Genomic DNA, 18444 nt, shown 5'->3' with positions numbered 1-18444 from the left:
TCCAGAACACCCTCTATAGTAGCTATTTGCGTCATGCAGGTGAGGCTCATTAATATCATCAGAATACCACAAGACCAGGCATTAATATTTAATGCTTAATTGTTTAGTCCTATACAGCACACTCCAAAATTGTTGCTTCACTGACTCTCAGATGAGAATGCTGCCTCATTGTTGTCATCCCACAGTGTTCCACTATCCATATGTATTCCCAAAACAACCTAAGCATGCTCTATGGTGATTCCCCCCACCCCCCCATGCTAATTTTCTCAGGATCTGTCTGCACAGGTGTCGGAAAAATTTGATATTCTCAAAAATAATACCCTAACAGTGTCAAAGATTATGCTGATGGTCTTCAATATACTTGGAACTAGTGGTATTATGATGAGGATGTAACAAACACAGAGAAGATTTTAGTAACCGATAAATCTCAATCCTCTCTAAAATGTTTGCTAAGGAGTTAAGGTCTACTTCTATTCAAGTTTAGACCAGTCAGACAACATGCAACTTTTGCCCACAGTCATGCGATCCAAAAACGACAGGTTCTACCCAGGATCCAAAATGATAGGGTCTAGCCATTTAGATGACCCTATATTTTCAATAATTCACTTATCCAGTAATCCAGTCATCTGCTTTTCTGTGGACCTCTCATGAGGTTCGGCACAAGACTCGCCAACAGTATTGATTTCACATCTATCTATGTTATTTGAAGGCAAAACCCTGATTGCTAGATCTGTGATCTCATTCAGACTATAGAGTCCTTTTGGGATCATGTTTCTAGTATCTGTAATTCACCAATCACCCCCTTGTTAAACAGTGAAGGTCATTTACATGTTACTGTCAGCCCCCCCCCCCCCCTCAAGCAACATTGTGATTAGTTACTTTTTCTTTTAAAGTTTATTAAATAAATATCTTTCTACTACTACGTTTGCTAGACATTTCATTCAAATCTGCAGGTTAGCCCCCCCCCCCATCTTCCACATGTATATCTGGTGAGCCCTTAAATATCCTTCCTTCAATCTTGTGACTCAAACCTTCCTCCTCTAACTACTAGAATGTACATCACAAATATATTTTCACTGTTTACAAGGCCCCGGACCTTTGCCTGGCATAGCCAAGAACTTCGTTGTTGGGATCCTATGTTATGCTGCATTGTTAGCTAATCGACTATTCTAAAGTGATTTACAAAATAACCCAGCATAATTAGCTAAAACAGCTCATTTATCTCCTCATGAACTATACAGATTCACTACACATGTTGTTCTCCCAGCATTAATTGTGTTAGATTCTTCTTTCCATCAGATTCTCCTGATTTGATTCCCATGTACCACAGAGAGATGTTCGGCACAGCCTCAAAAGTTATCCCTATAGCGGTGAATGATGCCATTATCTAGCAGCTTCAATGCGATCTGTGATATTTATATAACCACGGATATAGACACTTCCTTCTGCAGTCCTGTGAGATGCATGGTGTAGCAGCACAATAGAATACACACAGTGGCAGTGTGAATAAGGCTTAGAAATTCACACTTTCAGCTCTCATGCACCTGGAAAATCAATATAAGGTCATTTTGATCTAGAGCTACAAAACATTATTTTTTTGTGAACAAATATTTCAAGAACATCAATAGAAATCCAGTTTGTGAGCAAGTTGTTTTGTATTGGTTTTTGTTGAACTACTTTTAAATGTTTAATGCCAAATTTTCCACTGTAGAGTCATCCTCATCCTTTGGTGTGGGCAAAACTAAAAGGTTTTCCATTCTGGCCTGCTAAAGCACTGAGAGATAAAGAAGGTCAAGTTGATGCCCGCTTCTTTGGACAGCATGACAGGTAAACATTCAACAAGTTGAAAAATTGTCTGTGATTTTCTATGATTATTTTTTTACTTATGTCATCAGGAGGACTTTGTGGCCTCTGCGGTATGTTTGCCATTTTCCACCAAATTTCCACACTCCACTCATCAGAACCTCCTTGTGCAAGGGAAATATGAGTATTAAAATACTTGTTAGTTAACTCGGGTACTTTAAATTATGGAAATAATTTCTATACAATGAGTGCCAGGTACCTATCGGGTTGCTACTAAAGACCTTGTCAAAATTAAAGTTCAGGGTCTTACACAAGGTTTACATTAGGTTGGGTACATTTGAATAAGCGTGATCCATGAACTTCACAACTCTGGCGGTTAGTTGGAGATTATATCCAAAGAGACAAAACACAGATTCCTGGTGTGTGCAGTCCCAGGTAGAAAGAGTTGGAGGCGTGAGTCACATCCTTAATGAGAGTAGATGCCGATTATATGAGGACTGTCTGTTTGAAAGCTTCACATAAAACAAGCAAATGGCTGAATGTGATTGAAAATTATGTAATAAGAAAAAGCAGTTATTAATTTGTGGCTCATAAGGTGATGTCATTCTTAATGTAAATAAGACTGTGATTTATCTGAATCATATGGATCAGTAGTAAGTGGCATACATTTACTCCCATGATGCCCTGTTTCTAGAATTGGTTTCCTATTACACGTCTTTTACCAACTGAAAATACAGGTTGTGTCCATTGCATGAGCAAAGTTGATCTCAATGAGAAGCTCAATTAAATTCGCTAACCAAGAATTCTCCAAGCCCAGACACTTCTTTGTCTCAGAATAATACCCGGTGGTCTCTGGATTTTTTAAACATTTATTTTTCAATGACTAGATGGCATCATCTTGCAGATAGTTTTCACATTTACAATTGCACAGCACTTATGTTTTACAACCACATAGTCCCCATTCTTTTGCCAGCTAAAAGGACAGTCTGTTTCGTGGGCGTACTAGAAACGAGTACATGAGATAGTTAGACAAAGGTAGAGATAAACTTGGCCAACTTGTCCGTGTGGCTTCAAATGCGATACTTTGTTTATCTAAGTTATACGATTCCAGAGGTGAACTTTATATTGTTATTGAGCGAATAGGAGTTGGGTTGTGGGCGCTTTACTTCCTATTGTTCACTGTAGCGTTTTATCTGCCATGTTTTAAATTGTTCATAACAAGAAAACCTGGGGGTCCGACGAGTGCTAAAGGAGACTCCCAGCAGAGTAGTTCTCCCTCACAGGTGAGTTAAAGCGCAAACGCTTCTATAGTCTATAAAGTTGAAAGAACAAAAAGTGTTCAGAAACCACAGAAACACAAAAGTTTGTTTGTGAGACTCATAGAAAACATTGGATTCCCATCAAAGTATTGTCATGATCAATTTTCTCACTTGGTCGTCCAAAAATGGGATTGTATGTCTCTTGATCATTGAGACTGGTTCCATTCCCAAAGTCAACTGAGTCAAACACACAATCATTTGGCGTCCGTGAGATTATGATGTCGATGGGAACATGTGCAGTGCAGTACCAAAAGAAAAATATGTGGTGGCTTAAAATAGAGTAGTGGACAAAAAGTCAAGTCAGTCAAATAGGCTTTATTTCGACATAAAAAAATATCTTAAAAAGCGTACATACATGGTAGATTTAATTTTTAAACATTACTAGATAAAAAGCATAAAAAACCCCATACATACTAGGACTCAACGTTTCTTCCTACAATTTCTAGAGGGGGAGTTAATTAAATTAACTAAAAAAGATAGGCCAAAACAGACAATAAGTTTTAAAATCATGATTAAACAATTTGCCCGTATCCGCCATGCCCACCCTAAATATTTCGAGGTGGCGCATGCGAAGAATGAACGAGTGTCTGTAAGTAATATTCTAAGTGCTACATTGCAATGTCTGGTGCCCAAGGTAAGACACATTGGTTTAATCCTTTTCATACGAGGAACCTTGTAGGCAGGGCACTCAAATAACAGATGAGGGACTGATTCACGCGCTGAGGGCAGAAAGGACACCACGGAGCAGTCTGGTAAGGAATTTTCCAGTGGCTTGTGAGCTCCATTACTGGGAGGAGACCTACTCTAAATTTAAAATATAAGGATCTTTCCCAGGGGGCAGAGATAATGTCCAGGTACAGTTCTCTGATGGGGACATCTTTAGATTCCAGGAAATTTCTGGTCGACTTGCAGGTCACTGAAGAGGAGTTTCTTTTGTTTGCCACCCATGCCCAATAGAGTTGTTTTAACTTAGATTTAGGCGGGGCCGACTGTTGGTGCCATGCTTCTTCCAGCCCCAGGTTGGCAAGTAGAGCCTTGATGTCCCTTAGCCATTTTATTTTTGCCCAACCTGTGGATTTAATTATCTCCCGTAGGCCATCCGCATAACTCGAGAGCTCAGGTACTCTCCAGATGCGGGCCCACAGTAACAGGGGGCGCAACTTCGCTTGATCTTCGATCGCCCTACAGCCCAAGTCCAGTTGCAGGGGTAGGATAGGGACAGATGGTCCGAGGGACATTAGGCTTCTCAGGAAGGCATTCTCGGCTCGGGTTAGCTCTTTCGTGTTGGACATCCCCCAGAGCTCTGCCCCATAAAGTGCTGCGCTCACTCCTCTGGCCGAATAAATGTCCATTACTGCCGCTATTGGTCTAGAAGATGCAGCTCTCTGCTCTTTCAACAGGGCCCCAGTCACTCTTTTCAGACTCAACAGCATTTTAATCAAATGACAATCCCATTTCATGGAGTCCACCAAGCGAATTCCCAGGTAGTCGAACATCTTGGTCCTTTCCAGTGCAACGGACCCCAGTGTCGGAGGGGGGCCGAGTTTTTGTGGGGGGTTCAAGATGAGGTACTTGGTTTTATCTGTATTAATACAGAGACCTCTCTGCTTACAGAAGTTGTCAAAACCGGAGAGAAGCTGCTGGAGGCCCATTGGAGATTTTGACAAAAGTAAAGTATCGTCGGCAAAGAGCAGAGTAGGAATTAAACGACCTGCCAGACGGGGGGCGTCTGCTGGAATCTGGGTCAGGAAGTCCACCACCCCATTTACATAGAGGGAGAATAGGGTTGGGGCAAGAACGCAGCCCTGCCGCACACCTCTGTTCACCTCTATTCTTGAGGTCTTTTGTCCATTTTGCCCCCAGCGTATTTGGGCGTAGTTATTTTCATGGAACCTCATGATCAAGTGAAGCAAGTAGGGTGGCATACCGAGATCACACAGTACTTTCCATAGGTTGTTTCTGGGCACCAAATCAAAAGCCGTCCGGAGGTCAATGAAGGCCAGGTATAGAGTGCCCTTCCCAATCCTAACGACCTTCCAGTGAATCATGAGCAGCCTTAGCGATTGTTCTATTGTTCCTGTACCGGCTCTGAACCCGGCCTGGAAGTCCGAGAGTATCTTATTCTCGTCTGCCCACTGCTGAACCCTGGATAAGAGGACCTTGCCCGCCACTTTCTGCGAACAATCTATCAGGCTGATCGGCCTATAATTTGCTGGGTCGTCTCTTGAGCCTTTCTTGTGCAGAGGGACCACCTCAGCTGCCATCCAAGAAGCTGGGAGAGGGGCCCCTGCCATAGCTGCGTTCAGTAGCGATGCAATTAGCATACCCCATTCGCCTGTGTCCATACGGAGAAGGTCGCCAGGAAGGCCATCTGGACCAGCTGCTTTGCGGGGGACCAAAGATTTTATGGCAATTTCAACCTCTTTCCTGGTGAATAGGCTCTCCTCATAGCTCCCATCACCTTGACGAATCTGTGGTAATGGGAAGTCCATCGCTTCTACAGTAGATGCTGTATAAAGTTTTGAGAAGTGTGAATGCCACAGATCTTTGGTTATGTTGCAGGTGATGACAGTATCCATAGGTCTGTGTTTCTTTCGCAACAAGTCCCAAAAACCTTTAGCATTCTTTTCTTCGCTGGCTACACGAAGTTCCTGCCAGAAGGCATCTTCCCAGTCACTCCTGGCTGCCTTTAACACAGATTTGTAGAACTTACGTTTGGTAGCTATTGCTGTTGCATCACCACTTTTTACTGCCGTAATTAGGGCTCTCTTTCCAGCACGGCACGCCGATGAGTACCAGCCTGATTTACCCTGTCGTTTGTCATGGTTTTTATTTCCCTTGTTATTTAGTTTGACCATGAACAGGTCCCCAATCGACGTCGAAACCTCGCTAAACATGGCTGAAATCTTGTGCGGGCTGGGAGGGTGACTTTCCAGAAGTTCACAAGCTGCAGTAATAACGGCTCTGATACAGGTCAGTTTTTCTTCGTCGATAGCCACTTCGTCCCATTTTAGGCGTCTGAGGCAATTTGAGGGGACCACCCCCCCCAATGACCTCAGCTCAGAAGCGTCATGAGCTCCACGAGATGAGCCGCTATCCCTCCACCAGTATGTTAGTGATAATGAGAGTGCATTATGGTCACTTTCCAAAGAAGGCAGAACTATCATGTCCTCCATGTGGGCCCACAGAGGAAAGTTTAAAAGAATATAGTCTATCCTAGATGAGTGGCCCACCCTGTTATACGTGTGTGCCCCCTCTAGGTCTGACCGTGTTCTCCCATTGGCTGCTCTCAAGCCATACTCTAGCGTAAGGGAATTCAATTGGACGATTCTGGGTGTCCATCGTTTGACAATCGGAAGATCGAGGGACGGAACGCCTCTCCTTGAATCTTCATCATGCAGGTCTAAAGATTCGTCGGCCATCAAGGGCTCAAATGTGCAGTTAAAGTCTCCCATAACCAAAATTAGGGAGTCTCCACAACATTCCCCCAGGGCTGCTTCTAGAGCCATGAGGGTTGGTGACGAGGCCCTACCTGAAACCCCTCGTGTATAAATGTTAAAGATCTCCAGCTTCTCGGCTTTGTTTGGGCATTTTACTGTGAGCCACAACAAATCTGGTGATTTTTGGGGATGGTGGTGTACTCCCCATCCTAAGGATATATCAACCCAGACTAGGAGACCTCCAAATGGGCGCCCTCTTCCTGATACTGGAATACCTGCCGGGACGCAAAAGGTAGCGTATCCTACTTTGTGCCTTGGTTCCACACACCACGTTTCTTGGAATGCGCAGACTGCGTGGGGCTCAATGAGCGCCACCCAGTCCGGGGCGTCCAACTTGTTATTTAAGCCTGCCACATTCCAGCTAATAGCTTTCAGGGTAGGGCTGTTCGAGGACCCAGCACATCCAGCTTCCCCACCCGGAGTCCCCAAGGTTACTACCCCATCCATGGACTCAATAAGCTCGGTCCAACAGCCTAAGGGAAAGGGGATGGGGGAGCTGGGCGTGGGTTGGAGCACAGGGGTGTTAACTAATGTCGGGGGGGCCCTCCCAGCTATGCGCGGTGTGACAACCTCAGGAGGGGGGGCGTTTAGTACCACTTGATCACCAAGTCACCAACCCCATCCCTGGGGTGGGGCCGATTGGGTCGGTGTCCATGCCCTGGCTCTAACGTCCAAGGTTGGGTAATGTGGGTACCATGCGCCTCTACCCCCATCCGGCAAAGACTTCTTATGCCCAGATGACGCGGGGGGACGATAAAAATACCCCAAGTCCCTGGTTTGTATGTCGCAAAAGTTATAATGCGACTGCTGACTACAAATCATACCTGCTGCTCTTGGGTCGCTAAAGTTGATCAGCACGCAGTCCCCAGTTAAATCCTTGCGCCTATTGCCAATCCACCCCACCCGACGAACATAAGCTATTCTGCCATCAATATGCCCTGGGAGAGGTCTGTTTGCTTTAAGCCAGGAGAGGGTCTTGTGTTTAAGATCGGAGTACAATTCACAAGAACCCTCTTCAAGCTCCGGGACCCCCGTTAGAATTACTACATATGGTTTACAACCAGGGGGGAGGCTAGCGTTGGGTGTGTGTGATTTCGCCCTATCTGATGAAGTTTTAGCTGGGGATTTAGCAGAGGGTTTAAGCACAGCCTGATTGCCAGGAGTGGGAATGGAAGGAATTATGTTTCCATTCAACGCGGTTGGCGCAATTCCTACTGCTTTAGAGGTTGACGCTATAGGCTCGGGATTGGGAGCAAAGTTAACCTTGGGGGCCTTAATCGCTTGAGTGTTAGATTTTTTCTTGTGACTGCCCGAGCTAGGTCCAGGAGTAGGGGTTTGTAGGGCGGGGCTGGTTCCAGTGTTAGATTGTGGGGCCTGTGTGGCATCCCCAAGTACAGGCGCTTTTTGCCGAGACATTGGCTCCGTGGGTACTAAGGTGACAGCACCACTTCTTAACCCTCCATTGTCATCGCCATGCGCCTTGGAGTGGAATTTGACCAGTGATTTCACAGCGTAAAAATTATCCAACATTGATTGCTCAAGGGTGGCTAATTTACGTGTGAGACTGTCGATCTTATCTACAAGGGGCATCACCACAGACCTGATTATACTCTCGACATCTAGAGATGGAGTGACGATATCCGTGTGCACAGCCTGGGGAGCTGGGGTAGTACCAAGAGACGCTGACGGGCCTGATATGCCAAGCCCGTCAGGACCCTTGAGTACAGTAACTCTATTTTGGGCGGTAGGGGTTTTTGAGTGTTGGGTGCAGTTTGCGGTAGTACCCCCTTTGGTCGTATTGTGCCTGCTTACTTTACTGTGTGGCTTTTGGGGGCCCCCCCTGCGAGGACTAACAGGACGCTTTCTCTTCCTGTGTGCGACCAACCCTGGAGCTAATTTCCCTGCTGGAATAGTTTCTGGAGCCGCTGCAAGAGATGTACTAGCTTCGCTAGGTACGGCTGAAAAGGGTAGAATTTAGGCTTCGTTGGGCATCACTGAGTGACGGTCGGAATTATTGATCTCGGGATCGAGTTCATAATTTTGTGCCCCCAGCGAAGAATCAGTTGGATTGGGAGGGTTTGGGTGTGTTGAGTCGTGGGCGATGTCCAGTGCAGTGGTGGTTACCCTTTCTAGGCTTGCCCTAATCCGACTTACTCTCTCATCGATGTCCGGGGAGTCAATTACCACCAATGGTGTAGTGGGTACATTTACAGGACTCTGGGCTAGGGCAAGGGCGCCCAAGGATGAGCGCTTATGTGATAAGCCCCTAGAGTCCCGGGAGAGCCTGCATTCAGCTAGGATTATCTCCTTTTCAACAATGGAGACAGCCCTAGTTATGAATTGGTCCATTGTGCCCAGGACTACGTCTCCCGCAGCTTTCCTTGATTTACTTGCTCTAGTGCTTGTGGCCATGCTCCCGTAAGTCCCGTACTCACTTGGCAGAGCCTAGAGAAGTGGCCCGGCCCGGCCTCTTCTGGCCCCTGATGGCCAAAGATGGTCCCGCCCTTGTCCCGGGCTTCTCCCGCGATGCTCCCGCGTGCTCCCGCACGGCGGGGAAGGGGCGTTCCTTTATGGGGGCGTGAAGCGAGGGGTGGGAGGGGCAACAGGTCAGCAGGTGTGCCGGGAAGCAGGGGCTCCTGGTCAGGAGAGTCCCTGCAACGGCGCTGATAATGTATGCTGGATCCCTGCTCCCTCAAGTCCTCCAGTAGGCTGTGAGCAAACGTGCTCCCAACAGCCACTTGTGCCCAGCACAGCGACGAGGCACCCGCGGAGCGGGTGCGGCTAGTTGTAGAGGAAAACGGCTACAGCAGCAGTAGCGATGGCGACCTCAGGAAAACGCCGGTAAGCCCTCGGCGTGATTGAATCCCACTGGAGTGAAAGAATACGCTGCTTTTCACCCTCTGAGCGAGGGGTGGGAGGGGCAACAGGTCAGCAGGTGTGCCGGGAAGCAGGGGCTCCTGGTCAGGAGAGTCCCTGCAACGGCGCTGATGTTGTATGCTGGATCCCTGCTCCCTCAAGTCCTCCAGTAGGCTGTGAGCAAACGTGCTCCCAACAGCCACTTGTGCCCAGAACAGCGACGCGGCACCCGCGGAGCGGGTGCGGCTAGTTGTAGAGGAAAACGGCTACAGCAGCAGTAGCGATGGCGACCTCAGGAAAACGCCGGTAAGCCCTCGGCGTGATTGAATCCCACTGGAGTGAGAGAATCCGCTGCTTTTCACCCTCTGAGCGAGGGGTGGGAGGGGCAACAGGTCAGCAGGTGTGCCGGGAAGCAGGGGCTCCTGGTCAGGAGAGTCCCTGCAACGGCGCTGATAATGTATGCTGGATCCCTGCTCCCTCAAGTCCTCCAGTAGGCTGTGAGCAAACGTGCTCCCAACAGCCACTTGTGCCCAGCACAGCGACGAGGCACCCGCGGAGCGGGTGCGGCTAGTTGTAGAGGAAAACGGCTACAGCAGCAGTAGCGATGGCGACCTCAGGAAAACGCCGGTAAGCCCTCGGCGTGATTGAATCCCACTGGAGTGAAAGAATACGCTGCTTTTCACCCTCTGAGCGAGGGGTGGGAGGGGCAACAGGTCAGCAGGTGTGCCGGGAAGCAGGGGCTCCTGGTCAGGAGAGTCCCTGCAACGGCGCTTATGTTGTATGCTGGATCCCTGCTCCCTCAAGTCCTCCAGTAGGCTGTGAGCAAACGTGCTCCCAACAGCCACTTGTGCCCAGAACAGCGACGCGGCACCCGCGGAGCGGGTGCGGCTAGTTGTAGAGGAAAACGGCTACAGCAGCAGTAGCGATGGCGACCTCAGGAAAACGCCGGTAAGCCCTCGGCGTGATTGAATCCCACTGGAGTGAGAGAATCCGCTGCTTTTCACCCTCTGAGCGAGGGGTGGGAGGGGCAACAGGTCAGCAGGTGTGCCGGGAAGCAGGGGCTCCTGGTCAGGAGAGTCCCTGCAACGGCGCTGATAATGTATGCTGGATCCCTGCTCCCTCAAGTCCTCCAGTAGGCTGTGAGCAAACGTGCTCCCAACAGCCACTTGTGCCCAGCACAGCGACGAGGCACCCGCGGAGCGGGTGCGGCTAGTTGTAGAGGAAAACGGCTACAGCAGCAGTAGCGATGGCGACCTCAGGAAAACGCCGGTAAGCCCTCGGCGTGATTGAATCCCACTGGAGTGAAAGAATACGCTGCTTTTCACCCTCTGAGCGAGGGGTGGGAGGGGCAACAGGTCAGCAGGTGTGCCGGGAAGCAGGGGCTCCTGGTCAGGAGAGTCCCTGCAACGGCGCTGATGTTGTATGCTGGATCCCTGCTCCCTCAAGTCCTCCAGTAGGCTGTGAGCAAACGTGCTCCCAACAGCCACTTGTGCCCAGAACAGCGACGCGGCACCCGCGGAGCGGGTGCGGCTAGTTGTAGAGGAAAACGGCTACAGCAGCAGTAGCGATGGCGACCTCAGGAAAACGCCGGTAAGCCCTCGGCGTGATTGAATCGAATTGAATTGAATAAAAGATATCTTTTAATAAGTATTGACCTCTCCCTAACTAAAAACAAGAAGAACAGTGCAAAAAAGCAGTTTCAACTAATAGCTGCATCGGGCCGACATGTTTCAGCCGAAAGGGAAAAGATCCAACGGCTTTCTTCAGGGCCTCTGTTCTTTACTTTTTGCTACTGCGTGAAATAATCACAAAGAAACAGTGAAAAACTATAAATCGGTGAATCAATCAAAATACAAAAAAGGATATATGTAAACCATCTTTTTTACTAATCCTCCGTCACAATATTGTGTCTCACATCTAAAAAACAACAAACAAACATAATGAGATCCGTAGTATGAAGAAAACTCAGTTACTTCCATTATTTTATTTCCAAAAAATAATAGAATTTTTAAATTATTATTTCACTCACCTAGTTTGACCGGGGATCAGACCTCACCTCTCCTGGACCAAGCTCAGGAAGTAGGAGGCCCCGCTCTGTAAAGGCAAGGAATGGGATACTCAAAACCACGAAAAGAGACCTGAAGCATCTGCTCTACCTGGTTACCTATATGTATCCCTCTCATTTCAATCCCTCACAGTAAACGTCACTCTTCTGTCTGTATATGGCAAAGGCGCACCCGTAGACCCAGACAACACACACTGTGTATAACTACCTGTTCTCATCAAGTTACTAGAGGTATAAGGGGTATAAAAGGTATCATAACCTCTATATACAAAATCAGCATACTAATGCCAATTCATCAATGACAGCTAGACTGCACATTCGAGCTAACTATCTATGCTCACAGTGCACCTGAGCTCTTACCAGTCAGTCGTTGCCTCTGGCAGATCCCGAGTCGAGGGGGAGGCAACGACCGGCTCAGGAAAGGCATTTTTAAAGGGGAACGCCCCTTCGGGCAGTGTTAATAGTGATGGTAGACTCAAAGCAGTATTAGCGACTCCCTCTCAACAATGAATACCAGATCACTTACTAAGATTATGGTGGAGTAATAAAAGAAAGGCTTCCTTAAAAAATAGGCTTTGTAATAAAAAGGCACTTACTTAGTGTTGCGTAATCTCGCGAGATCGAAATAAACTACTCCATGACGTCATCAAATGACGATTTGTAGTCCCAAAACCGGAAACTCCAATGTTTAACAGAATTATCCACGTTTATGGTCATAAAACATCAGAGCTGTTAATGCCCAAAATTAAATGTGTAGACCTATAATCCTCTGCATTAGCCTTGGATTATAATCATAAATAGATATAAACTCTCAAATTAATGCGGGAATTTGTAGACTCAAAAACAGCTTTGATATAGGCAATTATCTTTCAAAAGGGAGTACCAAATCACTTACTTGAAAAGTTGAGAGAATAGCTGCATCGAAAAAGTAAGCTTTGTAATAAATCGGCACTTACTGAGCATTTTCCTTCATATCGCGTATCTCGCGAGATTGAAGTGAACTACTCAATGATGTCATCAAATGACGGTTTGTAGTCCCAAAACCGGCAACTTCAATATTACTGAGTTTGCCACGGTTATGAACGTAAATCAGCAAAACTGTTGATGCCTAATATCAAGTGTATTGACCTATAATCTTCTGTATTAATCTTGAATTGTGATCATAAATCGATTTAAACCCTAGAATGTATACAGGAGTCTCTTTTCAGCGCCGTTTGTTGTATAAGAGGCAAGAAGCTCACTTCTATGTCTATTGTGTATTTCAACTTCATTCAACTTTATCGATATTAAAAGTCAACCTAGCTAAGGGAAAAGGGGCCTGCCAAAAAGCAAACCCATCTTTAGTCCAGAAACATAGTTAGCCATGATTCATTCCATATCCTACATGGTCTGCAGGGCCCTTTGTAAGTGTCTTTAACAATAAAGAACGCAAAAAATGCCATAGTTGTTCTCATCAATAAAAGAGAAAGGACTGACTCAGGAATACATAGCACCGAGTATCACCCTATAAAGTAGTCCAAGGTATTTCATCGTTTAAGCCCGCTGTATCTTTGGAAAGCCTGGATATCCACTTTTGTTCTTTCACGAACAAGTATTTAGAGATGTCCCCAATATATGAGGGTATGTATGGTTTCTCCAATACGGTCCATCTGAAATCCCTTTCGGAGTCATTCTGCTCTACAAAATGTTTAGTGAGTTTAGATACAGTGTTCTTGCATCTGAATGCACTTTTATGTTCCAACATACGTGTATGGACTTTTCGAGTTGTCGTGCCAATATACTTGGCTGCACATGGACAGGTAAGTTGGTAAATTACGTGTGAGCTATTACAGTTAGTAAATTGTTTCTGTTGCCATGGGAAATCTGTACCTATGTCTCTCTGTGATGTTTGTGAAGTCTGCGAACAAACTGAACAATTTCCACAAGGGTGGTGTCTTGTCGCCGCACGTAGATCCCATAGGGTACCAACAGCTCTTCTTGTGATTTCTTTGGGTCGAGTGTGTACTAAGCGGTCCTGCAAACTGCTCGATTGCTTGAAAGCAAAGATTGGAGGCTGGATCTTGTCATTGCTGCAGTTCAAGACACGCCATTGACGCCGGACAATCCATTGAATATGGTTGGATTTGGTGTTGAAAGTGCTGACAAACGTTAGTTGATCCAGCGGGGGTTTTTCCACAGGTGGCTCTAAAAGTGCTTCCCGATGGTTGTTAGTTGCTCGTTTCAATGAGCGCTTTACCAACTTTCTAAGGTAGTGTCTATCTTGAAGTTGACAGGACAGATTCTCTGCATGTTTGGTAAACGTCTCCTGAGTAGAGCAATTTTGCCGTATACGGAAAAACTGCCCATATGGCAGATTGTCCCGAAGAGCTTTCGGGTGCTGACTCTCATACAACAAGAGGGAATTTCTAGACATTGGTTTGCGAAATAATTCACTCTCTAATTCATGTTTTAAATTGTGCAATACGTCTTCTGGTCACAGGAAGAAGCATACTGTTATGCAAACTTGAATTAGCTTTTGTTATCTGGCCCTCTAATGCAATGCATTATTGTATGAAAAGATGCAAAGAACAGAATAGAGGTTCAGTTTTATAGTCTACTAGGTTCTTTCAATTTTCCTAATTCAAAGTGTAGCCTTCCCTGTGATAGTCTTAAAATAGGTGACCTGAACCTTAAGGTTATCTTTCAAGGAGAATTGATGCTGACTTTCATAATCACTCAAATCGGAGGTGACAAGTTGACCACTGACATCTAGGTTTTATAAAGAATGTGGTCACCTTTGCTGGCTCCTTTTCATAACAATCTACTTCCTTAGTCATTACCTCACTGTTACTAATTCCCATTGAACTTGTTTTGAAAAAAATGTTAGGTCCACTGTCTTCATTGATCTAATTGGATGATAATGTTAAGTATTCATGGACAGCATAGTGTTTTTGACGTATTTGTTTTTCATATGTTGCACGTTTGTATTTCATTTCCTAGCTAATCATTCAAAAGCAAAGTGGATGCATGGTTTTGTGATGTATAACAAATTGCCTTATGACCGCACTTGACAGTGCCACCCAGAGGGCCCCCCCACTCGTCGCAGTTTCACCTACCATTTTCTTTTTCGATCTGCATCCTCCCCCTTTTTTATTGTCTACCTCTTTATTTTCTTCCTTGATACCACTATGCTCGGTGCACTGCAGCGCTGTAGCCCTTGTATATGGAATATATGGGATCTCCTTCTCTCCCCTGTAAGGTTGCTGGGGCGGGAGAGGGTTTCATGATTTATGGATATTCACAATGTTTTGAACGAAGCTCTGTCGGCTGTTTTTACTGTGTGATAAATTTGGGTGGGGCATCATTGACATGTTTGCGGGCGATTGCCCAATGATGGACTCTTCTTGTATCCCTATTGTTAATGTTGTCTCGCTTTAAGGACTACTTCGCTTTGTGATGCCCCAGTTGCAGGCATTTTGTCTGTATTTGCCCCTCTACCTTATCTCATGTATAATACTATTAAAAAGTGACTTGGGGGGGAAAAAATTGTGTACTTGACAGAAGCATTTGTCATTGTCCAATAATGTTTTGAGATGTTTCAAAACAGTGTGTGTGTACAGAAATGATAATTATGGACACTAGTTTTCAGTAGTTAAAAGAATAGTTGTTTGCAAAATTGCAGTTGACAAGAGGCGGAGGACAATAAGAATTTCACTACCAGGTCTTCAACTAAGACTGTAAATTGGAATCTGTATGATTAATAAGAATTTGGATAAATGTTATGAATTTACGTAAGCATTTATTTTGAATACTCTGTTCTACTGGAATAGGTTTATAAGCTAAAAATAATCAACCCTTCTCTCTGACTAGCATTTATTATTGTATCCCAAAAAGTACACTGGATCCTTTTCTAGCAACAAATCCTGAACTTTTTCTTGGTAAAGCATTCTCTTTTTCTTGTATCGTGGATTACTGGATTGGTTAATTTAACAGCTTTATCTATGCACTAAATAATTGCTATTATTTGTTTGCCTTTATTGTAAAACATCAAAGCTGGCTATTGAACTTTTTTAGACATTATGTTTACTTTAGTCATTTTGAAAAATGCATTCTTTATGTTAATTAATTTTTATTTTTATTGCAGAGCGTGGGTTCCAATGAACAATTGCTACCTCATGTCAAAAGAAATTCCTTTTTCTGTGAAAAAGACTAAAAGCATATTTAATAGTGCAATGCAAGAGATGGAGATTTATGTAGAAAACATTCGGAGAAAATTTGGAGTGTTTAATTATGCCCCATTCCGGACGCCATATACCCCCAACAACCAATTCCAAATGTTAGTAGATACTGGAAATCCTGGTGCTGGAACAGTGAAGACTGAGAAACAGGAGAAAATCAAATTGAACTTTGATATGACTGCATCACCTAAGATTTCTATGAGCAAACATGCACTAAGCAGTGGTGTTTCAAGTCGAAGGATTTCTATGTCTGATAACCCACGGTCACCAATGAGTACCAATTCCTCAGTTCATACTGGTTCTGATGTGGAGCCCGACACAGATAAGAAACCAGCTTCTAGTCACTTCAGTGCAAGTGAGGAGTCCATGGACTTTATTGACAAAGGCACAGGTACATATGTCTTAACCCTATTTCACTTACTTGCCATGTGCATCAAGCTATCAATAGAGGGCAAGGCAAGTGTCAATTTAAACATAATATAGGCAGAAACATCAGATAAACCTCTACACTAGAGAAACCGCACTCTCAGATTGCATCAAGTAGTACAGCATTTTTAATTCTTTCCAATTTGTCCGTGTCTGAATCTGAGTAAGTTTTCAGCACAGATTAATAAAGATGGCCTGTGAATTGAGTAATGTTGGTGGATGTACTTATGGTTATGTATTCAGCGTGAACCTAGCTCAGAGCAGCCAAATGCTGCACGCTATGGGAGGAATGGGGGTGACAATACAAGATTGTGCTTGTCAAGCGGGAACTTATATTTTTTTCATTGAGACTACATTTCACATATTTACAATTGAAGCTCATGTATTTAGACACAAAGAGGTTACATTATTTGCTCAGCATTGTGTGGTTCACTCAAGTGCTGAGGTCCAGAATCAACCCCAGATCACTAGGTACCAAACATTGCAGGTTAGCTACAAACCCATATTTCCGCCTGCATGTATTCATCTTGACTGCTCAGTTTCTTTCCACATCATCAACTTGCAGAAATCTCTAGCCATTTCGAACATAAGACTCCTCGGCTGGCTAACTCAAAAGTGGGATAGCAACCCAGTTACATTTGCATTCACGATTCTTTACAATCCAGATATTTTTATCAGCAAAACAAGCATCATTAGCTTTTATTTTAAAAATATGAAAAGCCCTCCCACTACGTGTGGGGAGCCAGGGCTATAGCATTGTATATACAAAAAATTATGTTTTATATTTTCTTCAGTTTGTTAAATTGCTGCTACAAATCTTGCATTCCATTAGTTTTTCTGATATTTGAACACAGTATTTTCAAAATATGATCAGGGTTTTACACTTTTCAGTAGAGTTTCAGCGGATAATAGTTCTATTTGCTTTATCCATATGAATATTTCAGTTTGGCACAGAGGAGAATTCCCACTTCACACCATACTCTTCAAATAGATGACTGTGTTTAGCACTGAATATGAGAATCGGGAGCACCATCTGATTTGTTTCTGATGAGTTAGATCTAGATCAGCCTTTGATGATTTTATTAGGACCAGATAGTAAGTTATGTAGACTACAATCTTATTGTGCCTTTTGTCTAAACCTGCTGAAAACCCTGCTGAGGGGGGCAAATTTGCTACACTATGTGCATTGTACAGAAGTTTAAAAGCGGTCTGCTAATACTGACCGAGGAATTTAAAGTACAAAATGCCGATGGATGAGCGAATAAGTAATTTGAAAGCATGGTTCTTGGTCCAGTGTATTCTGTTAATTGCTTTTCTAACAAAAAAGTTCAAGGACTGCTTCTTTCAAAACAAAAATTACTTTGTTTAATTACTGCTGGGGTACATTCAACAAGCTTCCACTTGTAGCTTTTGTGTACTATTAACGTACGGATGTAGAACACTCTGGAAAAGACTTCTGTAACTCCTGGGTCTTCTAATGGACTGCACTCGACCACACTAAGTCCAGCTTCAGAAGAAACTTGTAAGTGCACAACACCATATACAAAAGTTACAACTCCTGGTGTACCTTCAATTTCGCTTCTTTCTGGATTTGTGATTGTTTTTTAGAAAACACTTCGCAATCTCCCGTGGAAGTCAATGTTTACTCTAAAATAAGTTTCTTATAGCATCATTTCCCCAATTTTAGGACTTTACTTTTTGCTCTTGTCGAATCATTTAAGGGCCACTGTGAAGTTGTCTATAATAGAATTTTATTAGGAGCCATAGCCTCTATATCCTCATTGCTCCATTAGCTGAGCAAGTGGCAACTTAGGGCTGGAGTTTGCTGTTACATTGAGTTTGTCACAAAATTCCCTTCTGTATATTTACAAGGCTCTTGCCCTGTAAGCCAAATACCGGGTCATATTTCTGATGTGAGGAAAAATAAAGGTACTTCTCTTTTATCAAATATTTTTATTAGATTTACTTTGACCTATTTAAGGCCTAAACATTTGTCTGTTTTGCGATGCATTTGCCCTACATACTGAATAGAGTTACTTAATAACCTACAGGTGATTTACACATTTCCATCCAGCCTTGTTCTGGGCCATGGTAAGTAATTGTATCTGGTGCATTAACATGTTCAAAACAGTGATACAATACTGAAGGCTCTCACTTTTTTGGAATTTTGTGAAAGTCCTCTGATTCCATAAACTGACTTCATTATTAATACTGTAATCCAAATCCTACCATCTAGCTGCATTATCCCATTTAGGTAT

At 44.4% G+C, this 18444-nt stretch overlaps 1 protein-coding gene across 4 annotated transcripts in view; it reads left to right on the top strand.

Annotated features, from left to right (window-relative positions):
- The window catches only part of ZMYND8 (zinc finger MYND-type containing 8), a 417579-nt gene that overhangs the window by 213243 nt on the left and 185892 nt on the right, over positions 1–18444 (top strand). For all 4 annotated transcript variants that reach the window (XM_086932602.1, XM_086932601.1, XM_086932600.1 and 1 more), the window contains 2 exons: positions 1712–1827; positions 15667–16151. In XM_086932602.1, coding sequence (XP_086788728.1) covers positions 1712–1827; positions 15667–16151 — 601 coding nt within the window. The remainder of the gene's footprint in view (positions 1–1711; positions 1828–15666; positions 16152–18444) is intronic.

This window comes from Lissotriton vulgaris, chromosome 7 (genome assembly GCF_964263255.1).
Source record: "Lissotriton vulgaris chromosome 7, aLisVul1.2, whole genome shotgun sequence".
Taxonomy (NCBI): Eukaryota; Metazoa; Chordata; class Amphibia; order Caudata; family Salamandridae; genus Lissotriton; species Lissotriton vulgaris.
This window is presented reverse-complemented; position numbering and strand designations above follow the sequence as displayed.